General features: G+C 39.1%; 1 protein-coding gene across 1 annotated transcript in view; it reads left to right on the plus strand.

Moving 5' to 3' along the window:
- Nucleotides 1-325: 325 nt before the first annotated feature.
- Nucleotides 326-27,399, plus strand: part of lgr4 (leucine-rich repeat containing G protein-coupled receptor 4) — a 53,740-nt gene continuing 26,666 nt past the window's right edge. Inside the window, exons 1-3 of the mRNA XM_065267857.2 lie at nucleotides 326-763; nucleotides 955-1,229; nucleotides 19,490-19,561. Coding sequence (XP_065123929.1) covers nucleotides 1,036-1,229; nucleotides 19,490-19,561 — 266 coding nt within the window. The 5' untranslated portion in view covers nucleotides 326-763; nucleotides 955-1,035. The remainder of the gene's footprint in view (nucleotides 764-954; nucleotides 1,230-19,489; nucleotides 19,562-27,399) is intronic.

Consider the following 27,399-nt stretch of genomic DNA (forward strand, 5'->3'; position numbering starts at 1 on the left):
TATAAAAATAAATCTTGGTTTTCAAAAAAAAAAAGGTTCTGTGGAGGTTAGATGTTTTTTATGAAATAATATGTCCCAACAACGGGCCTTCCAGGAACCTTAATTGTTTAAAAGTGTACTTTTTTCTAATCTATGTAGTGTAGCTGCATCACATGAGTCGTTACAATAGGCTATTTTCTCAGCTGTGTTTTTATTATTTTATGTAATTTCATTTTCTAACTGCAATTTCGTGTTTGAAAGTGTTTTAAGTGCAAAAAAAGATGTACAGTATTATCATGCTATTATTTCAACCTGTTTCTCGTTGGCATGCTATTAAATCAAGCTTTAAAAACCTAGTTGTTAGTCGAGTAGTCTACCACAACAATTACACGGCTGACGTCGAGAAATCATTAATATGTAGGTTTGTATTAACATATTCAACACCTCACTGCCTGTCCTGCAGTGAAAGAGAGAGGGAGAAAGAGGGAGAGAGAGAGGAAACGTGAGGCTCGACGGAGAGCTAACCGTGTTTTTCTACAGGAAACAAATCAGAAAGAGAGAGAGTGAGTGAGTGAAAATATTGTTGTAATCGCCGTGTTTCGTCAGGGTTTTAAAAGTGTTTCCTGAACGCGGGGGCTTCACAATCACGCCAGTGTGGAGCCTGGTTTGTTTAGACCCGGGGATCTGAGCTCACGGGGTTTTGTTTGCGTGTTTTTGGAGGCTCGAGACTCCGCGCAGAATGACCGTTGACTGGCCCGATCTGCTCATCGTTCGCGGGCATTAGGTAAGAGCTCTTATTCACCAGCACTGTAGCAGAAAGAAAAGCAGCTTTTACATATATATATTTTTGGGGCAACCACAAACAAAGGGAACATATTGTTGCTTAATTTCTATCCCGTTAAGTCGCCCGCATCAGGTCGAGGAGCCTAGCGAATACAAAGTCTCCAGAGATTCTGATATTGTACTTGTTTTAAGGTTAAACGAACGATCGCTACCACCGTGTAACTGCCGAAGGAAACCACTTCGAGGGTCTTTTGGGTGGAAAGGACGCGTATAATGGCACAGCTGGCCGTTCGGATGCTCGTGCTGGGGTTGTGGATAGGAGGGCGAGCAGCCGCTGCGGGAGAGGGACAGTCCACTCCGGCCACATGCGCTCCGCTGTGCCGCTGTGATGAGGACGGAGGAGCGGACTGCTCTGGACGAGGACTGACCGCCGTCCCCGCCGGCCTCAGCGCTTTCACTTATTACCTGTGAGTAACATTTAACATCGTAGATACAATCAAGTCCATGTACACATTGGTATCAGTTGCATGTGTCTGTCTGGTAGCATTGCTACACTTCTCATTCTAACTATATAACACTGTGGTCCACCAATAATTATGTTATTATGAAAAAGTGCAATATCTCGAACACTACCGTAAGTCTACAAAATAAATGCACGTGCTTGTAATTAAATAGAATACACAAACTATGGGAAGCTGATTTCAATTTTAATCACTCTCACATGTGATTTTATGATGTCAACAATTCAGTGTTTTTAATGTGGAAAGTCTGTAACCATTCTCAAAGTTTGAGCAAGATGTTAAGTGATAATTTAATATCAAACTCTGATAAACTGTTCTCTGAAACACACCTGTATACACTCACATTTATTCACACCATAGTCGTAGGATTGGTATGTTCTTACTCAGAATCAAACAGAGTTCACTTATATAATTGTAAGTCTGGTGATTGTTTTTCACATTTAAATTTCACTTTGTAGCTCAAAGTTCATCTTGGGCAGCTTTTGGGTACTCTTGAGGTGTAACTGACTTGATGCCGTTTTACCCATTTGGGCCATATAGAGAAGGCAGCTCATTTATTATTAAATACATACAAGCTTTAAAAACCTTACCAGTGAGCTTTTAAAGTTGTGTTTGTGCAGGTGTTTTAAGGTGAGCTGTGAGGTGTGCTTTTTCTATAAATAGAGTTTCTAGTGTTATTTTCACCACTTTAATGAATATAAGTTTGACTATTATTCATCATCATTTAGAAATCTTTAATTCTGACTCTTTTATTCTCTATCAATGGAGTACATTCATTAGCTGTGCTGTATGTTGATTCTGAGAACTATTTGCCCCTCGCAGGAGGTTTCTCCCCCTTAATACGGAAGACTTGCTGGGTTGAGCCAGAGCCCACTGTGGCACGTGTAAATAATGTCCCTCACCTCATTAGACTCTACAGGCATTTATTGCGTTTTCACTTTGTTGTGATTAAGTGCGGTGCTTATGCCAAAGGGTCTTTGAAGCGCGTCTAGAGGCGAGTGTTTATTCTGAAGCTCTCTCCTGGAGCCTGTACATTTTGAAAACAGCTTGACCGGGCTCTCGAAATATCTCTGCCAAGCAGCAGCTTGTAACTCAACCCCAGGCTTAGTCCAGCCTGGAGAAGCGATAAAGCCAGAAATAAAGCCACCGAGTTAACACTAACGGTGACAGTGGCCATCTTAGGTATCAGTGAATGATATGCAAAAAGGGAGGCTGCACGTTGAGGGCATTCTACAGTACCTGTGCAACATTTTGGGTTAAATTAATGATTCGTGATTTACAGAGCACACATAGGCTTGGTAAAGAATTTACATGTTTAATAACACAATAATTACTCTGCATTAAAAAATTATAAAATACATATTTTTATGTGTTTATTAAACAACAAGGACAAATCCAGGGCACATTGTTAGGCTACATATATAAAAGCTTTTTATAGTGCTGTTTTTTGAATAAAACACATGATCAATCCACAAGCGATGCTGAGCTGATGACAGGACATCTGTCAGACAGTCTGTGCAGTAATAGTTATCATAGAGTTTGTTATTGGCTGAAAAATGCCACCCATTTAGTCGCATTGCTGCATCCGGCTGCATTGGCCTGTTGCACGCCTTGCTGCATTTCTGGTATTTATTTATGTAATTGATAATAGTAGGGCAGTTCTCTCTCCCCGTCCTCTCAGTTGCTTTTTAGCTGTCGCCACACTGTCTCTCCCTGCAGTGAAGGGCACAAGTGAAGAATAAGAAGGGGACAATAGAAACGAAGACAGCAGAACTTTCAAAACTGCGAATGGTTAGTTTATTCAGTGGAAGAAATCAAACTGGTCAAAGCTTGAGTTTATATTATGCACTGCATTTCAAAACTAGCTGTAATTTTGAAGGGGAAAGTGTCTCCAAAATCAAAAATCTCTGCATTTATTATGACCACATATTTTCCTAGGAGTTTGACACGTAGTCTTGAGACAGTCTTCCAAGTTATCCTTTTTCACCATTAGGATAGTAACCTAGCTAGCTACGGTTTCCTTAGCTGACACGTGCGATTGTTAATTGAGAATGTCATGTCCAAACCACACCCATGATTAGTATAAAATCAATCATCAACGCTCTTTGGCTAGCTGAGTTCTCCCAGGTCAAGAATTTCATGTGCAAACAGGAGAAATAGCACAAAACAAAAACTTCACTTCATTGCGTCACAATTCTTTGGCGACCCACATAATCCAGTACATGCCAATAAGTAGAAATGAACGTCAGGCAAAGGAAAATACAATTTGTTGGAGAATATTAGTGAATTGGTGGGTTACTGGGAAGGAGGGAAAAGAGACTGAAACGTTTAAGAGAAAGAGTGAGGGTGACACAGTCTGGTTGATCATTATGCCCCTAGTGCCGATAGCAGCCCTCAGTCCTGTGGGTTTAATAAAGTTTGCTCACTTCACAACGGGTAGTTGCGCAACACTTTAAGTTAATCATACTCCGATTAGGCGGAGTATTGGAGCAGGACGAGTGAGAGACTTAGCACCGGCTTAAGGAACAAATATGCCCCACACCAGAAAAACTTTGACCTTGACTGTACTCAATGGGCGGATGTAACTATATACTTAACTCCCAACAAAAGTGCTTTATTGCTTATTATGCTGTGGTTTAGATCTTTTAACAAGCTTCTCATAAAAAAATTGTCTGGTACTTTGTTGATAAGCTTTGTTTACAGCCTTTCCCCCTCCCACTTGACTTGTCCTTTGTTTAATGCATTTATAGAAAGTCTTTTTTAAGATATAATAACACATAACATTCATACAGAGGTGCATTGGCGCATTACTGCAAATCTTTATTTCTGCCCCCCCCTCACTTTTGAATCTACGTTGCCCTTTTATTGTGTCCCCTCACTGGCGAAAAGAATTTCCCCTTGTGCGTATATACACACTGTATGTGTGTGTGCATGCTAGCTGAGTGCAGAGGGGATATCCCCCCTTAATCGTCTGTCCTCACGCCATTAGCCCACTCTTGCCTCAGCCTCTGTAAAGGAGCCCTTCAGCATTGAGGAGCTGGAATGTGTCTTTGTGTCCCATTAACAAAACAGAGACGCCATGTTCTTTTCCATCTAAAAGGCTGTGGGTCGGGCTGCACGTCTCCAGCCTCAGTCAGATGGAACCGGTAGCGCTATTTTTCCACACCTTTCCCTTATTGAATGTATAGAGTGATTAGTGACATTCAGTGTTGAAGACAATCTATCTTTGCAGTAAGGAGGTGCAAGGAGTAAGGTACTTTTAACAGTGCTCAGAGGTAAATTTTGATTTGAAAGTTGAGCTTTGCACAGTGAAAAAGTGCATATGGACGGCTGTTACCTGTAGAAATGAAAATCCTTTAAATACACTTTTTTTTGGTGCAGGGCAATTATATTTGTATGGCATTAAGTAATTCTGTCTTGTACAAAACCTATTAATTCAGATAATATCACCCAAAACACATTTCTTAGGTTACATGGCAACTTTTTTTTGTCCATTGTCTCTGTCTTAAACAGACCACCGGAGAGACTTGTACAGTTTCCTTTAATCTGTCAGGTAAAATTACTAGGGTGTTAATTATGGATTACTTGAACCATTGACCCGAAGGCATTTTCGTATGGTTCACTGCTTCACCAATAATTTACAGCTCTGACTGTGATGATATAAGGTGAATTGAGAGAGTTCAGAATAAAGGTTGGTTTATGTACATGAACACAGGCACTCTTTAGTCATACCTACGCGTGCGCGCGTGCGCACACTTACACACACACACACAGGTCATGAGAAGAGCTTTGGAGGAAAAGGGCCCTCTGTGTTCAGTGGTCTGGCAAGGGCTCTCTCTGCCAATGAAGGGTGAAACCACATGCCTCACATCTTTAAATGCATTTTATCAAGAACATTAAGTATCTTCCTCAAGCCCCTTTATTGTATAATGAAACATTAAACTCTATGAAACAAAAATGTTATGACTACCTCTGACAAGCTGGATGAGACTGGCTAATGTTGGTTAAGTGCTGATGCATAACTAATGCATAACTTTTGTTAAATTTTGTCATTTAGCATTTTATTTCTATTGAAGCCGGTTTGGCACAGATGTACCACTGGTTAGTTGATTCTTTAGAATCTTGGTTAGGACACCAGCATATAAGCAACTCATGTTGGTGACTACGATGCTGGTCTTTTCAACCTGGTGCTTTTCTTCTTTCCCTTTTTTACTTTACTATTTTGGATGAGCATGAATGAAGGCTTATGATGATTAGAGAGACATGTAAGAGCTTTTCTCTCACTCAGAACTGGTGGGTGTGGGACAGAAAGAGAGAGAGAGAGAGACTGTGAGGCTGCCAAGATGTCTTTTACCATTGCGAGTGTTTACACATGCTGTTCTCATACCTGGCCCTTCTATCATAGTTTTCGTCCCATGTGGATAAAATACCCACCAAGTGTCCGTTCTGCTGGAAAGAACTGTGAGGACCGGATTAGTGTTTAGCAGGTTTGGCTCGCTGAAGGCCCAGACAAGTAGTCCCCAGTAGGAGTCCAACCGGAGATGAGCTCTAATCCAAGGTTTGTGTGTTTGGTGTACTGCGGTGGATAGGCTCCTTGAGAAGTGTCCAGCAGCTAAAGAAACACGGATGCCTTCACTGCCCGACTCTTCCAGTAAGCAGTGTTTAACGTGGCACCTCTCCCCCATGGCGCTAGTTTGGACGCGTGCTTGTGTGTGGTCCAGCACCATGCCACTTGGCTGGCACCTTCTCTCTCTTTGCCCGCCGCGCACGACCCCCTGTGACCCGGAGTCTGGGGGTTTGTCATCACTCCACACTCGTCCTGTGGAACACACACTTCCTGACCTGGAGATGAACCCAGGGTCTCTCGCATCTGTCCGCACACCATCCCTGCCAACAATGTATGTGTGTTTATGAGCGTTAGAGAGGCAGAAAGTCCGAAAGTGTTGAATTTATTTAAACTGAGCTGATGATACATTATGTCTACAGGGTAGTAAAATAAACAGTTATTCTCAGTTCATCATTTTCTTCCTCATTTCAGAAACCTCTGCTGTCTTCATGTCTGCGTCTATGTGGCATTTTAGCCAGTCATGCTTCATTTTAATTGGCTATTTTTAAGAGTTTGCAATATTTTGTGTGTGTCATGTCAGGAGTTCTGGGTTTAGCAGACAAATTAGACTGTAAAAAGTTTAAGGAACATCCCATTGACTGCATTATGCCGTAACAATATTTTTCTTTTTAGTGTTTTCAAGGTTTTTTAAAAAACGATTTAAAACAATGTAGAGACAGATGAAAGTTAAGGTGGGAGAGAGATTCAGACCTGGATTCCTATATGCTATCAGCTATTATATTTTTAATGAGCAAATGCTGTACCTTCTGCACCAAACCTTTGTCACATTAGGTTTTTTTATTAATATTAAAAATATTTTTAATACAAAAAATTACAATTGCATTCATGGTAATCTACCCTGTGCAAAATGCGTTTACAGAGATTGTAACCGATATGCACTAAATAGCCAACTTCATGTTGCGACTATAGTAGTGTGTAAACCTACAGTACTAGCAACCAACAGTGTGACGACTTGTGACATGCAGCAATTCATTTGTCACTGTGTTATAATCTTTATATTTGGAAGTGTTTAGACTTGAAGTAAAGAGTTTGTATGGGCCTGCAAGACAGTACTGATGTACTTAAGTGGCCCATTTTTTATTTGTTAGTGTGCTGAATTCAAGTCAAGGCCCGTTTGAATCATTATATTTGGTCTAAACCAAATATACAGAGTCATTAGGACAGCAGGACACTTCCTCCAATTCTCTCCCTTCGCACACTATAGCTCCTCAATATCGTCTCCGTCCCGGGGAAGCAAAAGGTTGCGGACGTTCGCAGACATGACCGTGTGATTATTTAGAGATTGTCTTTGGTAAATGATGTCGTCAAGACCCAAGCAGGTTGCCTTGGCAGTTAATGAGTTTGTTTAATGTGAGCTTCCTGATGGAGCTGTGAAGAAGGCCAGCTGGTGCATTAGAAACGCCTGTCCCCCATCACATCTTCTTTTTCTAATGGACACCAGACAAATGACAGGATGAGGGTCTGAGATCAGTGGAAAGGAATGAAGGGGATGGAGGGAGAGAGAAACAGAGTGAGAGAGAGATGCGCTGAATGATAAACAGAAGGGTAAATTGTGTGAGAAAGCTTCAGGTCAGATACACGCACATTTTCTTACTCTTTCACTCTGGACGTGTTTTAATGTTTAAGTAAATAGGTGCAGCCACAGACAGGTCTGTACACACACTGTTACTGGAAGGTGGGAAGCCTCTCTGGTCTCACTGGAATGTGAAATGACTTCCCAGAAAACTGGCTTTATTTGGGTTTCGTTCCCCATGTCAAACTTCCGTCCAGCTCTGCTCACCTCTCCAGAGTAAAAGAGAGAGAAAGAGAGAGAGACCATGGATGAGCCAAGAATGTCATTTTCCATCAAAATGTGTATGGTTTTTGTAGATTCAAATTTGTTCAAATGAGTCTCTGTGGATAAGAATTTCCTGACTGATCTGTGGGATTTTATGTCCGATTTAGATATTAGACACCAATTCATTTAAAATAAGATTCATTTAAAAAAATTACTGAATATGTTGATAACATTCCTTAAGGAATAACTTTTCTTCATTAAATTAAGGTGATACCGTTGAAGACATCTGGAGAACACCCGTGTTTGAAAGTTTGCAGGCAGGCAAGCTAAAATGTGACCTTGCTGATACTGTATTAAATCACTTGTTATTTTCTGCTCCCCAGATATCAGCCTTATTGCTGTTTCAATGATGAAAGAATGTGTGCTGCTCATTACAGCAGAATGACGTTTTTTCCTTCATATGAAAAGCTAGATTTATGTAGCCTGCTATAGTATAATATGAGCACATTGAAATGGGGGGTTTATTATTTATAATGCAATTTTTATTTTGCTTACACCCTCGCAGGCATTTATAGATTAGCCATTTATAGTGAAAGCTCAAGTAGTTTACATAACTAATAATTATTATATTTAATGAGAAGAGAATGGTTTTCTGAGTTCTCAGATATGTTTCAATTAAAATCAACTTCTAATGTATGAATAAAATAAATCTTATAGGAAATTTGGTTACATACCTTAAATGGTACAGAGCTAAACATTAAAGAGCACCTATGGTCCAATTCATGATTTTACATTTCCTTTGGTGTGTAAGGGTGTTTTCACACATGTTGGTGCGCACCGTGGTACGGCCTCGGAGCGTACAAAAAATTACATTGTAAAAAAGTTTGTGCGGTCCGTGTTCACATATGTTGTTTTTACCATACTCAAAACGCCGCACCGTACACTATGTGACAACGGTCAGTGCTGTCATTGGTCTCTGACAGCTCTTACCATCTCATGACCACCCCCCATGTTTCCACAACAACCAGCATGACAGGAAGAGCGAAACTATCAAGATATGGAGATAAATGATGCATTTTTTTGCAAAGTTTCTTTGCTTTAACGCAACATTGCGCAACTGTTCTATCAAAAGCCCTTCTCACGGAGCTTCACTATTTTTGTGTGTGGAGGACAGCTATGCATTTATAAAATCATCAGCTCAAACGTCCAGGAGACAGCGAATCTCTGCAACGGACCAAGATTGCCTTGTTTGTTGTTAACCCACAATATAACATTGTTTGATGTTAACCCTTATGTCACGACGGAAGCCCAGTGGCTCAAACATGTGAAGAACTTCCTGTATTTGGTTCAGTCCGAGGTCGAACATTGTTCACACTACAGATGGGTCGCACCAGAGTTTGGTGACAGACGCTCCAAGACCACCTGTGTAGAGCGTTTTACACCTGTTTACAAACACAGGGATTGTAGGCAACAGTTTACTTCCTGGGATTGGTGATGTAGTAAAGGCCGACATTATCATAATTCCTCCCGCTTCTGACTCACAGCCTGTAAATTAACTCCTGTTTGCATTGCATTGTGCGCAAAACTTTTCAAACATGGTAAGGAGCGTCACATTTCCGGCTGATGTCAGAGGTATTCAGGCCAAATTACAACGTACAGATTAGCTGGCCAATCAGGGACACAGAGCTTTTCAAATCAATGAGTTTTGTACAAAATCAGTGCGTTTCAGAAAGAGAGAGATAGAGAGAAAGAGAGAGCTCCGAAAATGTACGGTATGTGGAAAATATTGTTTTTTTAACCGTAAACCACGTGAACACATTTTATTATACCAAATACACAAAATAATGTTGTTTTTTAGCAATGAAATAGGCGCACTTTAACAGTATGTGGAGGATATAGCATAGGATATTTCATTCGTATTATAATCTCTGAAATATCTGCACATATTGTGTCTGTGGAAATCTGAGCAGATAAATCATTCCTCAGTAATTTTATGTAAGACTTTTTTATTCTTATATAAACCTTATTTGTTATAGTAACTATTTCCTATTCATTTTGCTTTAAATGAATGAAAGATTATATAAGGATAGGAAGTGAGAATAGTCTGAATGTGAGTGTTGCCCTTGAATAGTTTGCTCTTGGCACTTGTGCAGTCCAACTCCAATGTATGTTGTTTGTGTCGATTGGTGGTTTGTTCAGCCTTGTTCATATCTCATTACAGATAGGCTATCAGCATAGCCCAAAGACACAGTGTGCTTACAAACATTGTGCTCCTGTGGAATTAAGGGGCTTAATAAACTTCCTTTCTCGCGTTTCCGTCTTCTTTATCCATCTGTAAATCCCTAGCATTTCTCTGCCTCTCAGAATTTCAGTCTTAGAATTTTTTTATTTTTTTTTACTTTACATGTTTGCTCTCAAAGTTGAGTGTTTGCGTTAGCTCTCACGTGAGGGAATAGGCTTCTTGCTCTGTGACTTCAGAACTGTAGCTCTTCTTTGACCGAACATAACGCTGCCTGTATGTTTGTGTGACTTGGTGAACATTTTATATTTTCATAATGCATTTGCATTTCATGCGCCTGTGTGTGGTCCCCCATGTCTCAGTATCGGGCAAGTCTGTTGAATTTAGTTCTCATGTCTCAGGTAGTTTAGTTCCAAGAGGGTTTAGATTAAAACCCATTAATCGTTTAAAAAATAAAGTTCTGTCTGTATTGGATGGCAATCTTTGACAAACAGTATAAGTAAAACACTTTAAGTGCTGTCTTTCAAAACATTTCAAGTACCAACTGTTATGTTGAAATTCTTGTACATAATCCCAGTTATGAGGGATATTCAGGCCATTGTTTGTCAATGAAAATAGGCGTCTTGCTCTACGGCAAGACCAAAACCAATGTGTTTACTTTTCCTTTTACCTTTTGTCATTTTGCGGTTTCGCAGACATACATCATGCCTTCTGAATGGTGTGACAGTGTGCTGGTGTATAAATATGACTCAGTCTTTTAACTTGTGTACCGAAGGAGAGGAATTTGGCAGGCATGACATCACCCAACATGCTGATAGACTTTCAGTGTTTAGTGTTCATTCTCTGCTGTATTTAACACTGAAGGAAAAGTAAAATCATCAGCTTTCTGCTTGTCCGAAGAACCTCATGTGCCTCAAAATTAGGGTGGAGGTCCCACTTGCAATAACAAATCCTAAGAGCCAGTGCCGGATTGAAGGTGTTGTATTGAGCCCAACTTTCATTCCTGTAAGCTCCGTATTCGTAATGAGAGAAATTCCTGCGCAGATTTATTCTTTATAACATATATGTGAAGTGTAGTAAATCAATTTGCACAAATATAAAAATTTTAATTATCTTTGTGTACTCATCAGCAGCTCACTGGATGCTTTGTTTAATGTGTTTGAATGCACAGTATGTGCTAGTATTATTAACAGGCCTTGTCACATATGTCACCTTTAGTTACCCCAGACCTGTCAGTTTCCAATAAGTCTATTTTTGTGGGACTGTCAATCAAAATAGAGCTGGCATAAAAACGTCCCGCCCTTCTTTGGCCGAGAGCCAGCCCGTGAACGAGACCCACCCATACCCCAAGACACACACACACACACACCACATCTACAAGCCTTATCATGGGGCAGGCTGTGGCTGGGCTGCTTTAGGGCTTGGCAGGGCTGTGAGCGGGCTGGCCCGACTGTGATGTGGGGATCTGTGGGTAGATGCGGCCACAGAAAGTCCTGCTGCGGTACTGCTGTGGTTTGCCAACGTGCGGATGCCGAAACGTAAAAGTTGATGTTTAGGATGAGAGCAGTCCTTGTGCAAGCTGTAGAGTGAATTACTTCAAACACTGAGTATTTCTAGAACACAAAGCCTCTTTAAATTTCCTATATGAATAAAAATAAAATAAAATTTGTAAGTCAAAGCAAAGGGTATACAGTAGAGGTCGACCCGTAGTGGTTTTTACAGATGCTCATAACTAAGTTGGTCCCTACTTGCCGATAACCCATTAATTGACAGATAGTTTTTAAAATAAATACTGGATAAAAACAAACAAACAAACATAACACTCAAAGTGAAACAGTTCTGAAATGTTTTTACAAAAATAATAAAACAACAGTACTGAACCATGAAAATGTGCTAAATAAAATACATGTATAAATAAAAATATATCAATTATGTTATTAAGTATTGAAGTAAATACTTCTCTGAGATACTCACCAAATTACATAAATGTGTATTATATGTGTAGTCTTGTACTTATTTTTTTTTCTGTTTTAACATTTATTGATTATCTAATCAAAATAACTACAGATGCATTGCAGTGATGATAATGCTGTTGTTTCTTTGCTAATGCAGCATATATTCAGCAAATTAATTACTTCATAATGATATGAAGAAATGGACGCACTTGGAAAAACTATCTGCACGGATTTTTTGCCGATAGTCGATTGTTCCACAAATGAACTATCGGTGCTGATTAATTTGTCTACCTCTAGGATGCAGGACAGATTTCTTTCATACTTCTGATTTTATTTGGTTCTGTTAGTCTTACTGTTAGTCTGCAGTGCTCTGTTGAGACTTGACATTTGCCTGCGTTCTCCAAATATAATGCTTTCCTTCTTCCTTCCATGTCTGTAGTATGTATTTTTCATTCAGTCACACTCCATCTGTAGCGCTTAGGGTGGTCCTTATTTGTGTTTCTGGGGTTAGCAATGTAATGACAATGCTGTATTGTATCCGCCATACAAACTGAAATCTTTAACTGTTTGAGCATGTTGCAGGATTTCTTCTTGCTAATCCTTGATAGGGGCTTTTTAGTAATTTCACTAATGCAGTTTTATTTTTCCACAGACAGATTAGGTTTTGTGTTGATCTTATGGAACGTTTTATAAGATGACCTACACATGCTTTGTGTGCAAAGCACTTTTAAATGTGTTTCTAGCAGAAAATAAGTCGCCAGTGTGTGTGCAGAAACATACTGTTAATATACAAATCCATCTATACTTCTTTGTGTAATCTCTTTTAAACAGCAACATTCAACAAACAGGCTGTTGGGGATCTCCTAACAATGTGATGTCACATTGATTACGCCCCAACCATAACTGCTCACAGACTCCGCCTTGAGGTCGTAGTTCAATCTTTGGCCAGAGACACATGTTTTGATAAAGTCCAAAGCACATGTATAAGTGCTTTACCCGCTACTTTGCATTTAACTTTTCGGCACACGCCTCCCCTACCCCTTGTGTAGAGTGCATTCAATAGACTGTAAAAATATGGACGTAGTGTCTGTGACGTCACCCATAGGTTTGTGAAGAGCATTTTTCAAGCTAAAAGTAGGCGGTGCTTTCTGCCGTCGCCATCTTGGCCGTGCGTCACAGCGCATCACTCGCGGATAATCAAAAATGGATAAAGAGGCGGGACATGGGTGAAGCTGAGGTGGCTGGTTGCTGAAATTACATCTGCTTAGCTCGATTCAGGCAAAAATTAGCTATATAGACCAAAAACACTTTTTGTACCAGACTGTAAACATTATTTTCCACAGTAAAGTTGATCATTTTAACATGGAGGTCTATGGGAATTGACTCCCTTTTGGAGCCAGCATCTAGCGGCCAGTCAATGAATGGCAGTTTAAATCACTTCCGTATTGGCTTCATCAGAGATTTTGGAAAGTTGCCCCTCGTGCATTCCTTTTGCCCCCCCCCCCCCAAAAAAATGAATGACTATTTTAAAACTTTTTGAATTTAACAAGACATAAAGTCTTTGTAAAGTCAATCTTGAAAATAGTTTCTAAACGCTGAAACATGCCAAAAAGTACTGAATTTCAGAGTTAGTTCGTTAAACAGTTTTTTACCATTACTGTGTTCAGGATTATTTGGGTTTGGTTAATGGACTTGAGCCACAAGCGCATGGCCCCAGCATAACACAGTCGCAAGCATCCATTCAGGTTGTAGCTGTATTTAAAAGTTAAGAGAGACGGCAGCTTTCCCGTGAGTAGGCGTGGTTTCACCACTGACAGAGGACACGCCCCCAGCGATTGTGAGCAGAGAAAGCTACCTATTTTTCTACTATTTTGCTTACTTATTTTATTTACTTGGCGTTTTTCCATTTTTCAAATTTGGTTGGGTGGTTAGTAACACATTTTTCTCTGGTGTAACAACGTCAGAACACACTTAATATCTGACTTGACATGGACTTTAAATAATAAAATGTAGTGCTGTTGGTAAGTTCACTCTAAAAAAATTGTGCTAAACAGCTCGTAATCATAGGGGAACCATTTTTAGTGCTAAGGAGCACATATAAGGCACCTCAGTAGAACCATAGGTAGTGCTAAAGCATGACTATAGCACCACTTAAGGAATAACATAGCACAATATGGTTCTTCACAGGTGCTACATAGGTGATGTTTAGCACAAAAATGGTTCCCATATGATTACCAGTCAGTGAGCTACTTTTAGTGCTATTTAGCACCAGTGTAGCTTTTTCTGAGGTTTAATTGCAAAGAATTTATGATAAATGAATGTATTTAAAAAAATAGTTTATAAAATACTGGGGCCACCTTGGCACCATTCCCCCAGTTTGAGAACCATTGGGTTAACCCAACATGATTTCTTTTAATTTAATGTAATAAAAAACAAGAATGTTTTATGTGACTCATTACTGAATCTTCCTTGTGGAGGAGCCATAAAATTGTTGAGGTGTGTCACAACAGGCATGGTTTATCTTATTTCCACAAATGAGATTACAGTTGCTCACTGTCATATAATGCCCTACACTTTATTTTCTATGCTTTATTGTGTCCTTTTAGAAATGGCACCCATTGGAAAGTTCCACATTTATAGTGCAATTATACACTTTACCTCCAAGAGCCAAATGCATACAGTTAATAATTATGCTTTATTCAAACATAAATGTGGTAGAACTGGTCTTGTGACACACACACACACACACACACACACACACACACACACACACACATTCTGGTTTCCATGTTTTGTGGGGACATTCCATAGACGTAATGCATTTTATACCATACAAACTGTATATTCTATTCCCCTTACCTACCCCATTCCCTAACCCCAACCATCACAAAAACCTTTCAGCTACTTCACATTTTCAAGAAACATCATTCTGTTTGATTTATAAGCTTGTTTCCTCATGGGGACATCAAAATGTCCCCACAAGGTCACAAAAACACTGGTATTCCTATCTTTGTGGGGACAATTGGTCCCCACAATGTGATAATTACCAGGTACATGCACACACACACACACACACACACACACACACACACACACACACACACACACACACACACACACACACACGTTATCAGCCCTATACTATTGAGTTTCCTACAGCAATGGCTTCAGTAGGCCTCTGTCTCCGTCCCCGTCTTTGTCACTGCAGTTTGGCCCCTAATGAGAAAACCTTCTACTGAAGGATAGAGATCACATTCACAGACCCGAACCCCCCCCCCACACACACACACACATAATCTTCCTCTCTCTCATCCTGCACCTCAGCCAAAACACTGAGAGAGTTTGCAGTAGGGCGAAAGACTGCGGGCGTAGAGGACTGAATGTGTATGTACGGGGAAACAGGACTGTCAGCAATACATAATGTATCCAGCGGACCACCGGGGCCGCTGCACAAATAGGGGCCCAGGGGCGCTCCGCAGAGAGAGGGAGGAGGGGAAGAGAGAGAATGATAAGGAATGAGATGAGAATAAGTAAGTGCACTTCTAGTCGATGGGCCATTCAAATCAGCCTAAAGGGAAATTGGATAGGGCAGGTAACCTGTGGATCAAAAAAAGAGATAGCACAGTGATGGAAGGTCATAGCTGCAAGGGGGATAAGGAGACCCCTTTCAGTGGTCATATGTGTGTGATGGGGTAATCTGATACACAGCACGGCCAGAGGCCCTCATGCTCAGATATACGCTTTCAAAACCGATGCAGTGAAATCCAAGATGTCGGCCTCTGGTTTTCCTCTTTTTTGAGGGGGTGGGGACCTGCCTCATTAGCTATTGTCACATGTTTGTTGGGCTCTGTCAGACCCCGTCATCACGTCTACTGTGTGCGGCCCGGCTTTTGAAGCCACACAAAATGGATTCCTAATCAAGATCTCGGGCCCAGCCGAAAACCCTGCCCGGCTTTAGTCAGTCTCTTCCAGAACAAAGATAGAACACACACAATGCTGGCTGGAATACGGCTGAATAAATAAACAACACTAAAACGTATAACAAGTATGTAATATGATAACACATTTATTGTGATTTACATGCACAGTTGCTCACTTCCTCTCTGGGAGTGTGTTGTGTCGTTTTTAACAGCGGGTGTTTTGGTCTGTTCTGACCTCTTTCGATACATATCTACCATTTGCTTTTCTGGCTGCCCACACACTTCACCTTTTAGCCCAAATGAGAAAATAGAGACAGAGGAAAACATTTTGTGTACTGCCTGCATTTTTGTCATGCTGCTACATGCTATCCCTCTGTCTCCTTGACAGCCCCCCTTTCGCTTTCTCTCTTTCTCTGCTTAGAGCTTAGAAGCCTTAGGGATACTGTAGAAGTCGGGACAGGGATGATTTAATACAAATATGATAGGAAAGGGAGAATAAAAAAAACTTGTAGTTCTAAGTATGGAGAATTGTACTGTAGTGACATTTCATTTCATCAGATGTTGGTATCGCCACTAAAGCTATGGTGCTTGAGGACAAAATGAGAAAGTTAGGCCTGTTTCATGCTGTGTGTTTATTTTGGCACTCACATTAGGTTGCAACATTCAGACTGTGCTCTTAAAGGTAAAGTTTCTCATTTCATTGTGTGGCACCGAACAGAGTTGTGTTGCCTTTCATTTGCAATTTAGCATTTGGCCTAAGATTTGCTGGGATTTACTCCAGCACTTCCAGTGACCCTACAGTACATAAACTAGAACAAGCAGCAGCACAGAGGTTAGATTGATGAATTTAGATAATTTAAGCTGTTTTATTGCTGCTATGTTTGTGTAGTAAACATAAGTAAATGCATTAACTAATATAAAAAACTATGAAAACATTTTCAGCATATATTAATGTATTAGTAAATGCCAAAATTAAAATGAACAAAGATTAATAAATGCTGTATAAGTATTGTCCTGTCTGAGTTCATGGTAGCTCATGCATGGGGGGGGGGCGTGGTATTTCATGCATTCTGACTTATTAACACAGTTTAAGAGTTGGATTCCTCATGCTTAACATAGGCAAAGTGTCAAAAAAGCAGTTGGACGTGTTACAGAGTAATTCTGTGCCAAATGCACTTCGCCAGGGTTCATACAAGTTTTTTTTTAGAACATAGGTACATCTTACCTAGCATGGGTAGACCTTACGTATAATTTCTTTAATGGGCACTTCCCCCTAAAAGCACGGCCACAAATCAATCAGCGGGAGAGGCGAGAACCGAGGACGCTAGAAGTCACATGCATTACTTCACACGACAGCTTTGTTTTATATTAAAACTCAACAATGGCACGAAAGAAGAAGTGTGTTTTTGGATGTAAGGAGAATTAAGCCAGCATTATGGAAACAATGAATATAGTTTGTTTATCCGGGGTAGCAGCGTAGTTTTGCGTATGTGTTTGTTTACTGCTGGATTCCGTTGGAAAGTCCCAACCGGTTCATGAGTTGCAGGGGGTAAGTCAGACTTTTGTGTTATGTTGGAAATTGGTGCGTAAGTGCATATAATGTAAATGGCACAAACATGTAATGAATCATAAGTTATCCAGTGTTGTATCGAGTCTTGCTTGCTTGTGACTCCTCCTCCCGAATATTTCCGTGCTTTTTAGGAAACAATCGATATAGCTCAGCTGTCTTTTATAACTCAGATCAAACTAAACTCTTCGGAGATATAAAATATTGAATACTACTGCATATGTACTCAAGATTAACAACAGATATGCAGAAACATTGTGTGTTATGAGAGATTTAAATAATTAACAAATACATCCTTATTTTTGCCTTTTTTTAATTCAAAATTGTACTTGCTTATTTGCCTTTCTTGAATCTAGACCTACTTAACCATTTACTGCAGTGTTTAGACTGCAAATTTTGTATCATGTTGATTCTATGATTCTCAATAGTAAATCTTTGATATGTGACCCTGCCTGTAAAATCCAGGCTAAAGTCTCATAATCTTATTATGGGATTAAGAGCATCAACTTTTGATTTTCAAACATTAATTCCACATTTATTTGAATCTATGTCTTACTCAGTCAATATTAAATATATCAAGGTAACATTTTTAAAGAATGTTCTTTACATTATGTAGGATGATTTTATGTACAAAATAATAAATCACAAAACAATGACATTAGCTGGATTTTCACAAGCATAGTACTGTTAAAATAGTAATTCTGGGGATAATGCAAAGCAGGAGAGATTTCAGAGGATGATTGGAAATGAGAATTTAAATGCGTAAGATAGCTGTTGGTTGAAATGTTGTTTATCGTGAGACTCTTGTTTGCTAGTATATTTTTACAGACTCTCATCTCTCAAGTAAACATTTGTAAACCCCTGATGTCATTCTTGCATGACAACAGAGGTACATCATCATTGTGTGCTATCATATAGCAGCACTGATTAGGTTAGATCAAATACACTTTCATTTAGACTGGCTTTCTATTATTGTTTCATGCAGCTAGATCTCACTAAGTGATCTGGATTCAGACCTTATCAGTTGTCTCAGACACACAGATCTCTGTTTGAACTTGTAAAGCATGAACATCAGCTGTGGTAGGTGGATTGAGATCCCATTCAAATTCCCTCATGTCAAGATTTTGAGGTACATTTCTTTATCAACTCTTTCTTTTTGGTCTTGGGGAGGGGCACGGTCTGAGATTTTGTTTTTTAACAAAACTTTTGTTATTAAGTCAGATCACACTCACAGCCGACTGAATCAAACTGTGTTAAACTCCTTTATCTCTGCCATACAAGTTGGTATGACCCTCATTACATGTGACTGTGCATGCATATGTTGTTAACCTATAGAGCAGTGTTTCTCAAACTTTTTTCAGCACAAGGACCACTTTATCTTCCAATTTTTTTTTGAGGACCACCTAACAGAATCCCTTTTTAACACGCCCCCCAAAAACAACAAAATAGGAAGGATAAGCTAAATTTAAGTTTAATATGCAACTGTTTCAAGTCAAATTAGCTCCACTAATTTTTATAAACACAAATGCAATGCTATGTTCAGAAATTATTATATGAATTTTAGTTCATTTGAAAAAGTAAATGTGAAATGTGCAATTAAACTATAACAGCCTAGGTCCCACTTAATGTCATTCCAAAGAGCCATTAGTTTAAAACTGAGGTGGTGGGTATATGAAGTGAAGTCTATTCCTGTAACTATGGTAACAATAAAATGCTGAAAAAAATATTTCCCCTTAATGTCCAAAATCACTGAAATTACAGGGATTTTACACATGAAACAAAAACTAGTAAATTACAAAACTAATAGATCTGTGGATTTTAGCTGCTTTCAGTTGACGCTTGATCTTTTCTTTTGACTTCTCTTTGGTTTAGCCACCAATCCATTTTAAGTTATTAAAACAGAATGGCAAGAACTGATATCACAGTTTCCCAAGTGCATTAAAAATCTACTTAAATAAGTGACGATTGTATAAACACTTGCCTAGTTTAGGTCATCTTTTGGTGGACCACTGGGGGGGTTTGGTGGACCACTAGTGGTCCGCGGACCACACTTTAAGAATTACTGCTATAGAGAATGGTGCTAAACCACTGACTTTGACTGTGTTTTTTTTGTTTCCATAGAGACCTCAGTATGAACAACATCACTGAACTGCCTGCAAATGTCTTCAGAAACCTGCCCTATCTGGAAGAACTGTGAGGATGATTTCTCTTCTTCCTTTTTCCATTTTTCTCTAATGCTCTTTTTTCTCTTCTGAATGCATTATTCTGAGTTTGTTTTTTAAATAAACCCCCGTGAGGAGAGCCTCTCCATGATTATTTGAAAAAATACATCTGTGCTTGCTCGGCCAATTCGTTTTGTTTAATACTTTAAAAAAAAATGCTTTTAGCCATGGCCCATAAATTCAATAATCAATTAAATTGGTGCAGGTCTCCATGATGATCGACTGATATGGGTTTTTAGAAGCTGATATTGAGAAAGCAGTGTGGTCGATTGGCTAATATGAGGCTGTTATGTAAGGAATAATTGACGACGGGCCATTGAATTATAAGAAAATAATGCACTTTGCGTCGTGCCGTTACACCGCAGGTGTGCATTATTTTCAAATAATTCAAAGGACCGGAGTCAATTATTCCGCTTATACCACGGTTACCACAAACATTGCTCTGGTGCCTATTTTTAAGACATTTGACAAGTTAGGTTTGCAGTTTACAGAAAAATAATCAACACCCATAGAACATTTCTCAGCCAATCAGAATGCAGCATTCAACGGACCCGTGGTATAAGTATAAATAATATTTGGTGTTTTACACAAATGTAATTACAATAAATGAGAGACAAACAGAAAATTGGTTAAACTACATGAACATTTATCGTGCATTATATACAGGATATAAAAACATATCCTTTAAAGTACTAGAAAAATTATGAGCTAATTAAGCAGTATGTCACATACAGATAAAAAAATTATGTAATGCACTGTAATTTGCTTTGGATAAAAGCATCTGCCAAATGCGTACATTTATATGTATATATATGATGTTTTATTAACGTAGTTCGGGAGTAACACATCAAATAAACTACTCAAGTGCCTTCAGCTGTCTACAATCAGTAATCGACAAATCCTCTAGTATCACCAGCTGTCTACAATCAGTAATCAACATATCTACCCTATCAGCATGAAGGCAAGCCCATGTATAATCACAGTCAAACTCACCAAAGGATTCTCTACAGTCTTCAGAATCCCCCCACCACCCCATCTCCTCTCACTCACCAGGTTACTTCCTAAACCTTGCGGGGGATACTCTGCGTTTGGGCTCATTTCCGAACTCAGAGCCCTCTTCACGGACAGCATGCCAAATACGTTTACAACTTAATCTATCAGACTTATTTGTAAGTGTGAATTTGTGAAATTGCCCATCGTAATAAGTTGCTGTCAGTCTCTGGTTGGTGTTCATTCTGCCACTGTTATTAGAAGATCACAGCTTCATTGTATTAGCTTTTATTGGGAGATTCGCCATTGCTTTACTGCATGTTTGTGTATAGTAAAATCAACTTTATTGCATCACCAACAGTTGGTCTGCTGTCTTGAACAATAATCACTTCCACATTATTGTTGCATTTAGGCTAACATGACTGATTGGACCCAAAAAGTGATTCAATGTCCCCTGGACAATTCTGGCAATACCAGAATTTGAATTTCACGTAGTACTAAATACTGAAAGCTGTTTTATGAACATGCAGTATACTCAACAAAGTATGTCTGCTAGAGGATGAGAGACATTCTGAGCCCTTCATCATGGGTGTCTAATCTTTCTCTATGTATTTGTCTTCCCTGTTTCACTTGTCCCGCGTCTGCCCTTCTGCGGGAAGGACAGATAACATCTGTCTAAGTGATATCAGGTACCAGTGCTTACAGACTGATGACCAGCTTTCAAAGTCGGCTGCTCTTGTTGTTCACTTGTTCCTGCTTTTTTACCTTTTTATTCATTTGATTGCAGCGTGCTTTTTTATTCATGTCTGTCTTTCATCCAATCCAGTCTCCTTAGCGCTCGTTCCCAAACAGTCCTCTAGCGCTTTGTCAAAGACCAATTTGCTTTTCAACGCATTGTGAGAAGGAATGCATGGCAGGAAGAAGGAAGGCAAAACAATGGTTTCCGTGACAACTGGAGTTTTCAGAAACGTGTTGTATCTGGGATTGGGAGGGTGGGGGACTCTGGGACCTGTGCAGGACTGTATTGTGCCAGATGCTCTTTGTCAGGTTGCACATGGTTCAGTGATCACAATGGGTGTGGTCAATCTGAGGGTCAGGAGTTCAGTCTCTGAGCTGAGGTTTGCTATTAAACACATTCAGCAATCACTCATCGGCAAACATAATTTAATACTTTAGCTAACCCATATCCAAGCATTACAGAGATAACAAAACATACAAACAACAGGGTTACTGAAACCTTCAACAATAAGTCTTAATCTTGCCAACGAAAAATTATTAATAATGCTCTCACAAATTTATACTTATTTCAATGTTTTTAGAGATCTTTCTTAAATAAAAAACCCGAAATATTTTCTAAAACAGAGTGATCTTAATCTTAAAAGTGATACGTTCAGTTCAGCACACGTAGCCTCATTTTATTATAATGTGTTAAATATATTTTCTTTAACTACTCCATTAATCCCACTGAGTGTGTTTACATGCACAAAATAAGATGATATCTGTTGAAAATCTGCTTATAGAAATCTGTTTTCGTGTGTTTACATGCAAATTAATAAACTGGCTATGCCAAAAACATGGTATTTTGAGATTCATCAGGTTTCGCAGGCAGTGATGTCGCCACCTATATTCTGCCTACTGTAGTTATTCAAAATGCCGGCGGGAAATCTGTCAAAAGCTACACTGTTGTATCTGTTCTCATGTCTACAGAACCTGTAAATGCAACAATGGATTTTAAAGGTGCAGTGTGTAATTTTTAGAAGGATCTCTTGACAGAAATGCAAAATAATATACAAAACTATATTATCAGCGGTGTATAAAGACCTTTTTATAATAAACCGTTATGTGTTTATTACCTTAGAACGAGACCTTTTTATCTACATACACTGAGGGTCCCCTTACATGGAAGTCGCCATTTTGTGTCGCCATTTTTCTACAGAAGTTGCTAAGTTACTAAGTTGTCTCCGGCGATGACATGTTTTTCCGGTGGCAGCTACCGTAGCTTCTTTATGTGTTTCAAAATCGAGGGGTGAGCAGTGGACTAAGCCATTGGTTGCAATTCGCAACCTCACCACTAGATGCCGCTAAAATTTACACACTGCACCTTTAATGTAGCAGATTTTGCACAAGCCGGTTATGACGTTTTCCTGATAAAAGAACTATTTTACGCGTTATAAACGTTATCAGCTTAAGGATAATCAGAGTAACAATATTCCCAATAGATGAACTATTAGCTCCATAATTAAAGAAAGGGGATCTTTTCCATGTTAATCAGTTTTTGTCCTAACCAGAAGCGATGCAATCCGGCGATGAGTGACAGCAGGGCCGTGCACAGACCTTTTGAGGGGCATGTGCTGAAACTGAAAAAGGGCACCCCCTCCAAATAAATATCACTTATTAATCATCTTAATAGCTTTATATTTATTCACTATTAATGATTGAAAAAAATCACTATTAATGAATGAAAAATGACATTTTATGATAGCTTGGCATTATACAGTGCAAACGATATCTGCCCTTTTAAGTTGGCTTTAACAATTTACATCCTGGGTGTTTGTCTGTATTAGGCCTATTTGTAGTCATGTGTTTGTGAAGTGCTCTTGTGAACTTGCTCTTATTTAATTGTAGAATATATAAATTTTAATTTTTTCCTCTGCTTACATAAAGTTACATTAAAATATGTTTGAAGAAAAAAAAGGTATTCTGTTTGTTTTATAAGCTCATTTTTATTATTTGGTTAACATGTTTGTGTGATTGATATGTGATTGAGAAGAGGGGAAATAGGAGATTAAAGATCAAAATAGGAGATTATACTATACTATAGCCATACCGTTAGCATATTCAACATGTATCTCTGCCTACCTGGCAAAAACTGTGCTGAGGACCAGGAACCTTGGTCTTTTGAAGGTGCAAATAACTGCATTACTAATAAATATACTAAATACTAAGTAGACTTAACTCTATGCAGTTGATTTCAGAATAAAAAGTTATGAACCAAATAATCATACAACAATCATACAACTCCCTTGACTAATTCAATGCATAAGATACATGCATATACAATAAATTATATCCAGATTGCATACTATAATGAGTGACAGGCAATATAGTGTACATACTTGTATCCTTTACACGTTTTTCGTCTCTATCCAGTTTTCCCAACTGGGCATCTGATGTCTAAGACCTTTCTAATCTGATATGTTTTTGGTGTTAATGTAGGCTAGACATTTTAACGATTTTAACGATTGAGACGCGTCATGCAAAAAAAGCGGTAAAAACCCGACCGTGCATTCCGTATTGTTTTCACGGGTGCCCTTCACATGGGTGAACACTTGTTTAAAAACTGCTCGCGCTTTGTCAAAAACTCAATTTGGTCGCAGTTTGGAGCTCTTAGTGCCCCCTGATTGCCCACTCGACCAATCCCGTCTATGGATAATTCGGCTCTGCTCAAATTTATAAAACATGCGCCGTTATATACATACTAGTGTTTCTTTCGTAATGAGACAGCATTGTACTCAAACAACAAGATACTTATTTACCGTTGCAAGACGTTCAGCTGCCTCTGACTGCTGTGGAACTTCAGCTCGCTGCACTCAGGGGTCGGAGTTAAGATGTTTGACAGACAGTTTGAGCGGATCCAAAAATATTTAGTTTTTTAATAATTTTACTTGATAAATATATTTGTAAAACACACAGACAGAGGTAAATGTTTAACAATAGCATTAATTTATATATATAAAATAATAATAATAAAACACCTCCAAAAAAGGGCACTTCAGAGTGTAAGGACAAAAAGGGCATGTGTTCTGCACAGGTTGAGCCCTATCTGTGCACGTGCCTGAGTGACAGCGATGAGTGACAGTGGACTGTGTTGTCTTGGCTGACAGCTCTGAAAGTTCTGTGTATTATAAATATTAATCTTCAAAACGAAGTAAAGTGATTAGATGTTAAAAGCAGAAATATATAACAACTCCCTCAAGTTGCATAAGAAAAGCAATAAAAATAGGAGGTATGCCTCTCTGTTTGTGTGTGCAGTCTTCAGAAAAACTGTACTGATTGGCTTTGTTTTGTTATTGATTGTGTCGCACTATGACGCTTTTTCGTGTTGAACACTATGAACAGACAAATTGCCTATTGCTGAAATCATATTGCATTGTGTCTAGTTAGGACGCAGTGTAAAACTGCATGTAAACACACTCACTGACCTTAGAAAAACCTAGTAATTAATATATTCTTAGATCATATTTGAGCATGTAAACCTGATCCTTAATATAAAGCCCATTAATCATGCAAGAAAAGACATTAACTTTTCTTTTTTTTTTAAATTTGTATAAATGAATCACATATATAGCATTTAGGTTTTTAGGTGTGTACTTGACCTAGACCTGGGAGTGCTGTTTAGGCGGCAACGGAAGAGTAATGCAGTCTTCTGTCTTAACCACACACCTCTCTCTTCAAACATATCCTCCCATTGCCAGATATAGAGCTGTCAAATATTAATCTACTCTGCCTTTGTGTGTCTCAGGCCTGATAAGTAGTGTGTGTGTGTGTGTGTGTGTGTGTGTGTGTGTGTGTGTGTGTGTATGTGTGTACCTGGTATGTTGCAGGGACCAATTGTCCCCACAAAGATAGGAATACCAGTATTTTTGTGACCTTGTGGGGACATTTTGAGGTCCCCATGAGGAATCAAGCTTATAAATCAAACAAAATGATGTTACTTGAAAATGTGAAGTAGCAAAAAGTTTTCTGTGATAGTTGGGGTTAGGAAGGGGGAATAGAATATACAGTTTGTACGGTGTAAAATGCATTACATGTCCCCACATAACATGGAAACCAGAATGTGTGTGTGTACCTACTATATTTTGTGGACCCATTTTTACCTAAAAGTGAGCAAAACCTCCATTTGTGGATGTTCTAATTTGTAAAAAAAAATCATCATATTTGTAAAAATGCAATTTTTTTCATTTAGAGTGTGGGTTAGGGTTTGGTTATGGTATTTATAACTATGTCTTCATTTATATAGATAAAAAACGTGTTTGCGTGTACATGCAAGAGATTATGAATGTGTCTGATAATGTTTTCATTGAAAGATGCACTTTTTATCACTTTCTGTCTATCTGTCATCATCAGATTTCATCAGAACGACTTTTAGTGAATGTTTTTCCACTCTAGTTCCTCTGGTTGTTTGTCTTTGGATCTGGTTTTGTCTAAACTGTTGCTAAATACCTTAAAATGGCTCTATGTAGGAGAACAATTAAGTAACAAAACTGCAATTATTTTAACAACGCATTCGCTTAATGCAATTATGATCTAAATATAACTGCATTTCCAAATAGATTTCAGCTCACAGTTGGGAAAAAAAGAGAATTGCGTCCTGCAAGCGTTGGCTGACACATTCAGAAGGTCGCATGACAGTGGCCGTGTTACTCACTAAAGCAATACGCTGACCGCAGAATGAGACTAAGATTAGTTCCAGACAAATAAAGAGCAGGGGTGACATCTTCCCGCTTAGTAGATCTGACAGCTGACTAGTACGAGCGTGCATGTGTTTTTTAAAAGCTACCCATGGAAGCCTGGCCAGATCTAGTGGCTTTGAGATGTGGCCAAACCAGAGCTATGAAGAGAGAAGGACACAGAGCAAGGGAACGTCTCTCTCTCACCCACAGCCCAGCCCAACCGCAGTGGTGCGCCACAACAAATGTGTTGATGTAAACAAGCGTGCAGTTGTTGGTGTGTTTTGTGGATAGGATGGTGGCTGGAGAGGGTCAGGTCTTCTGTCGAAGAGCGTGTGTTTATGCTCGCCTCTTTTTATTTTTGATATCCCAGCATTCTTTGTGGAGGTTTTTTTCCCCTCTCTTGGTGTGTGGTAATGTTTCAACACTTAAAAGCTGAGCCCCTATGATCTTGTGGACTGATATGTCAGCCCGTCATCTCCTCAGCATACTGTACTAATTCAAGCTGTATTATCCCCTATTTTTCCCTCTTTGTTTTCTTTATGTTTGTGGGGCCTCTGAATGAATCATTAAAACAATTATATGCTACAAGATAATTACCCGCAGACTTATACTTTTGCACTAGTATTTAAGGTTGTACTAGAGAAAGAGAGGGAGAGAGAGACATGACCTAAACCAATACTCTAAGACCTATCAATCTAAGAAATAGGGCTTTAGGCACAAGTTTAAACGATTTAAATTTACTTTGCACTGGATAACTACGTTAACTGTATACATATGCATTAAGTAAAGAAAATAATAGCCTCTTTTAAACAGTATTTTCGAATAACAACAGTTTCCATCACCATGATTTTATGCGCATTTTGAAGTATCGCATCAAAAGAAGTAATGGAAACGCCAAATTTAGATTAAAAATCAATTAATTCGCAAAAAAAGTTTTTACGCTCACTTGAGGTGGTTTTTGATTTATGCGAAAAAGAGTAAATGCAAAAAATGGGAGATGAATATGCATCTGCCGAATTAATTCTGACGTAGCGAACATTAAACCCACGGGACTGACCGTCTAGCTCAGGGGTGGGAACGTCGGTCCTGGAGAGCCACAGTCCCGCAGAGTTTAGCTCCAACTCTAATCAAACAAACCTGAAGAGGCTAATCAAGGTCTAAAGAGTTACTAGAAAGCTACAGGGTTGGAAAAAATAGAGTTGGAGCTAAACTTTGCTGGACTGCGGCTCTCCAGGGGCCTCATTTATAAAGCGTGCGTAAAGTTTGCGTATGCAAAAATCCACGGCAAAGTGCATATTTATAAAAGCTGTCTTTGACGTGGAAAAGTGCTAAGCGCCACATCAGGGTCTGAGCAGACGTACGCACT

The sequence above is a fragment of the Paramisgurnus dabryanus genome, chromosome 2, assembly GCF_030506205.2.
Source record: "Paramisgurnus dabryanus chromosome 2, PD_genome_1.1, whole genome shotgun sequence".
Taxonomy (NCBI): domain Eukaryota; kingdom Metazoa; phylum Chordata; class Actinopteri; order Cypriniformes; family Cobitidae; genus Paramisgurnus; species Paramisgurnus dabryanus.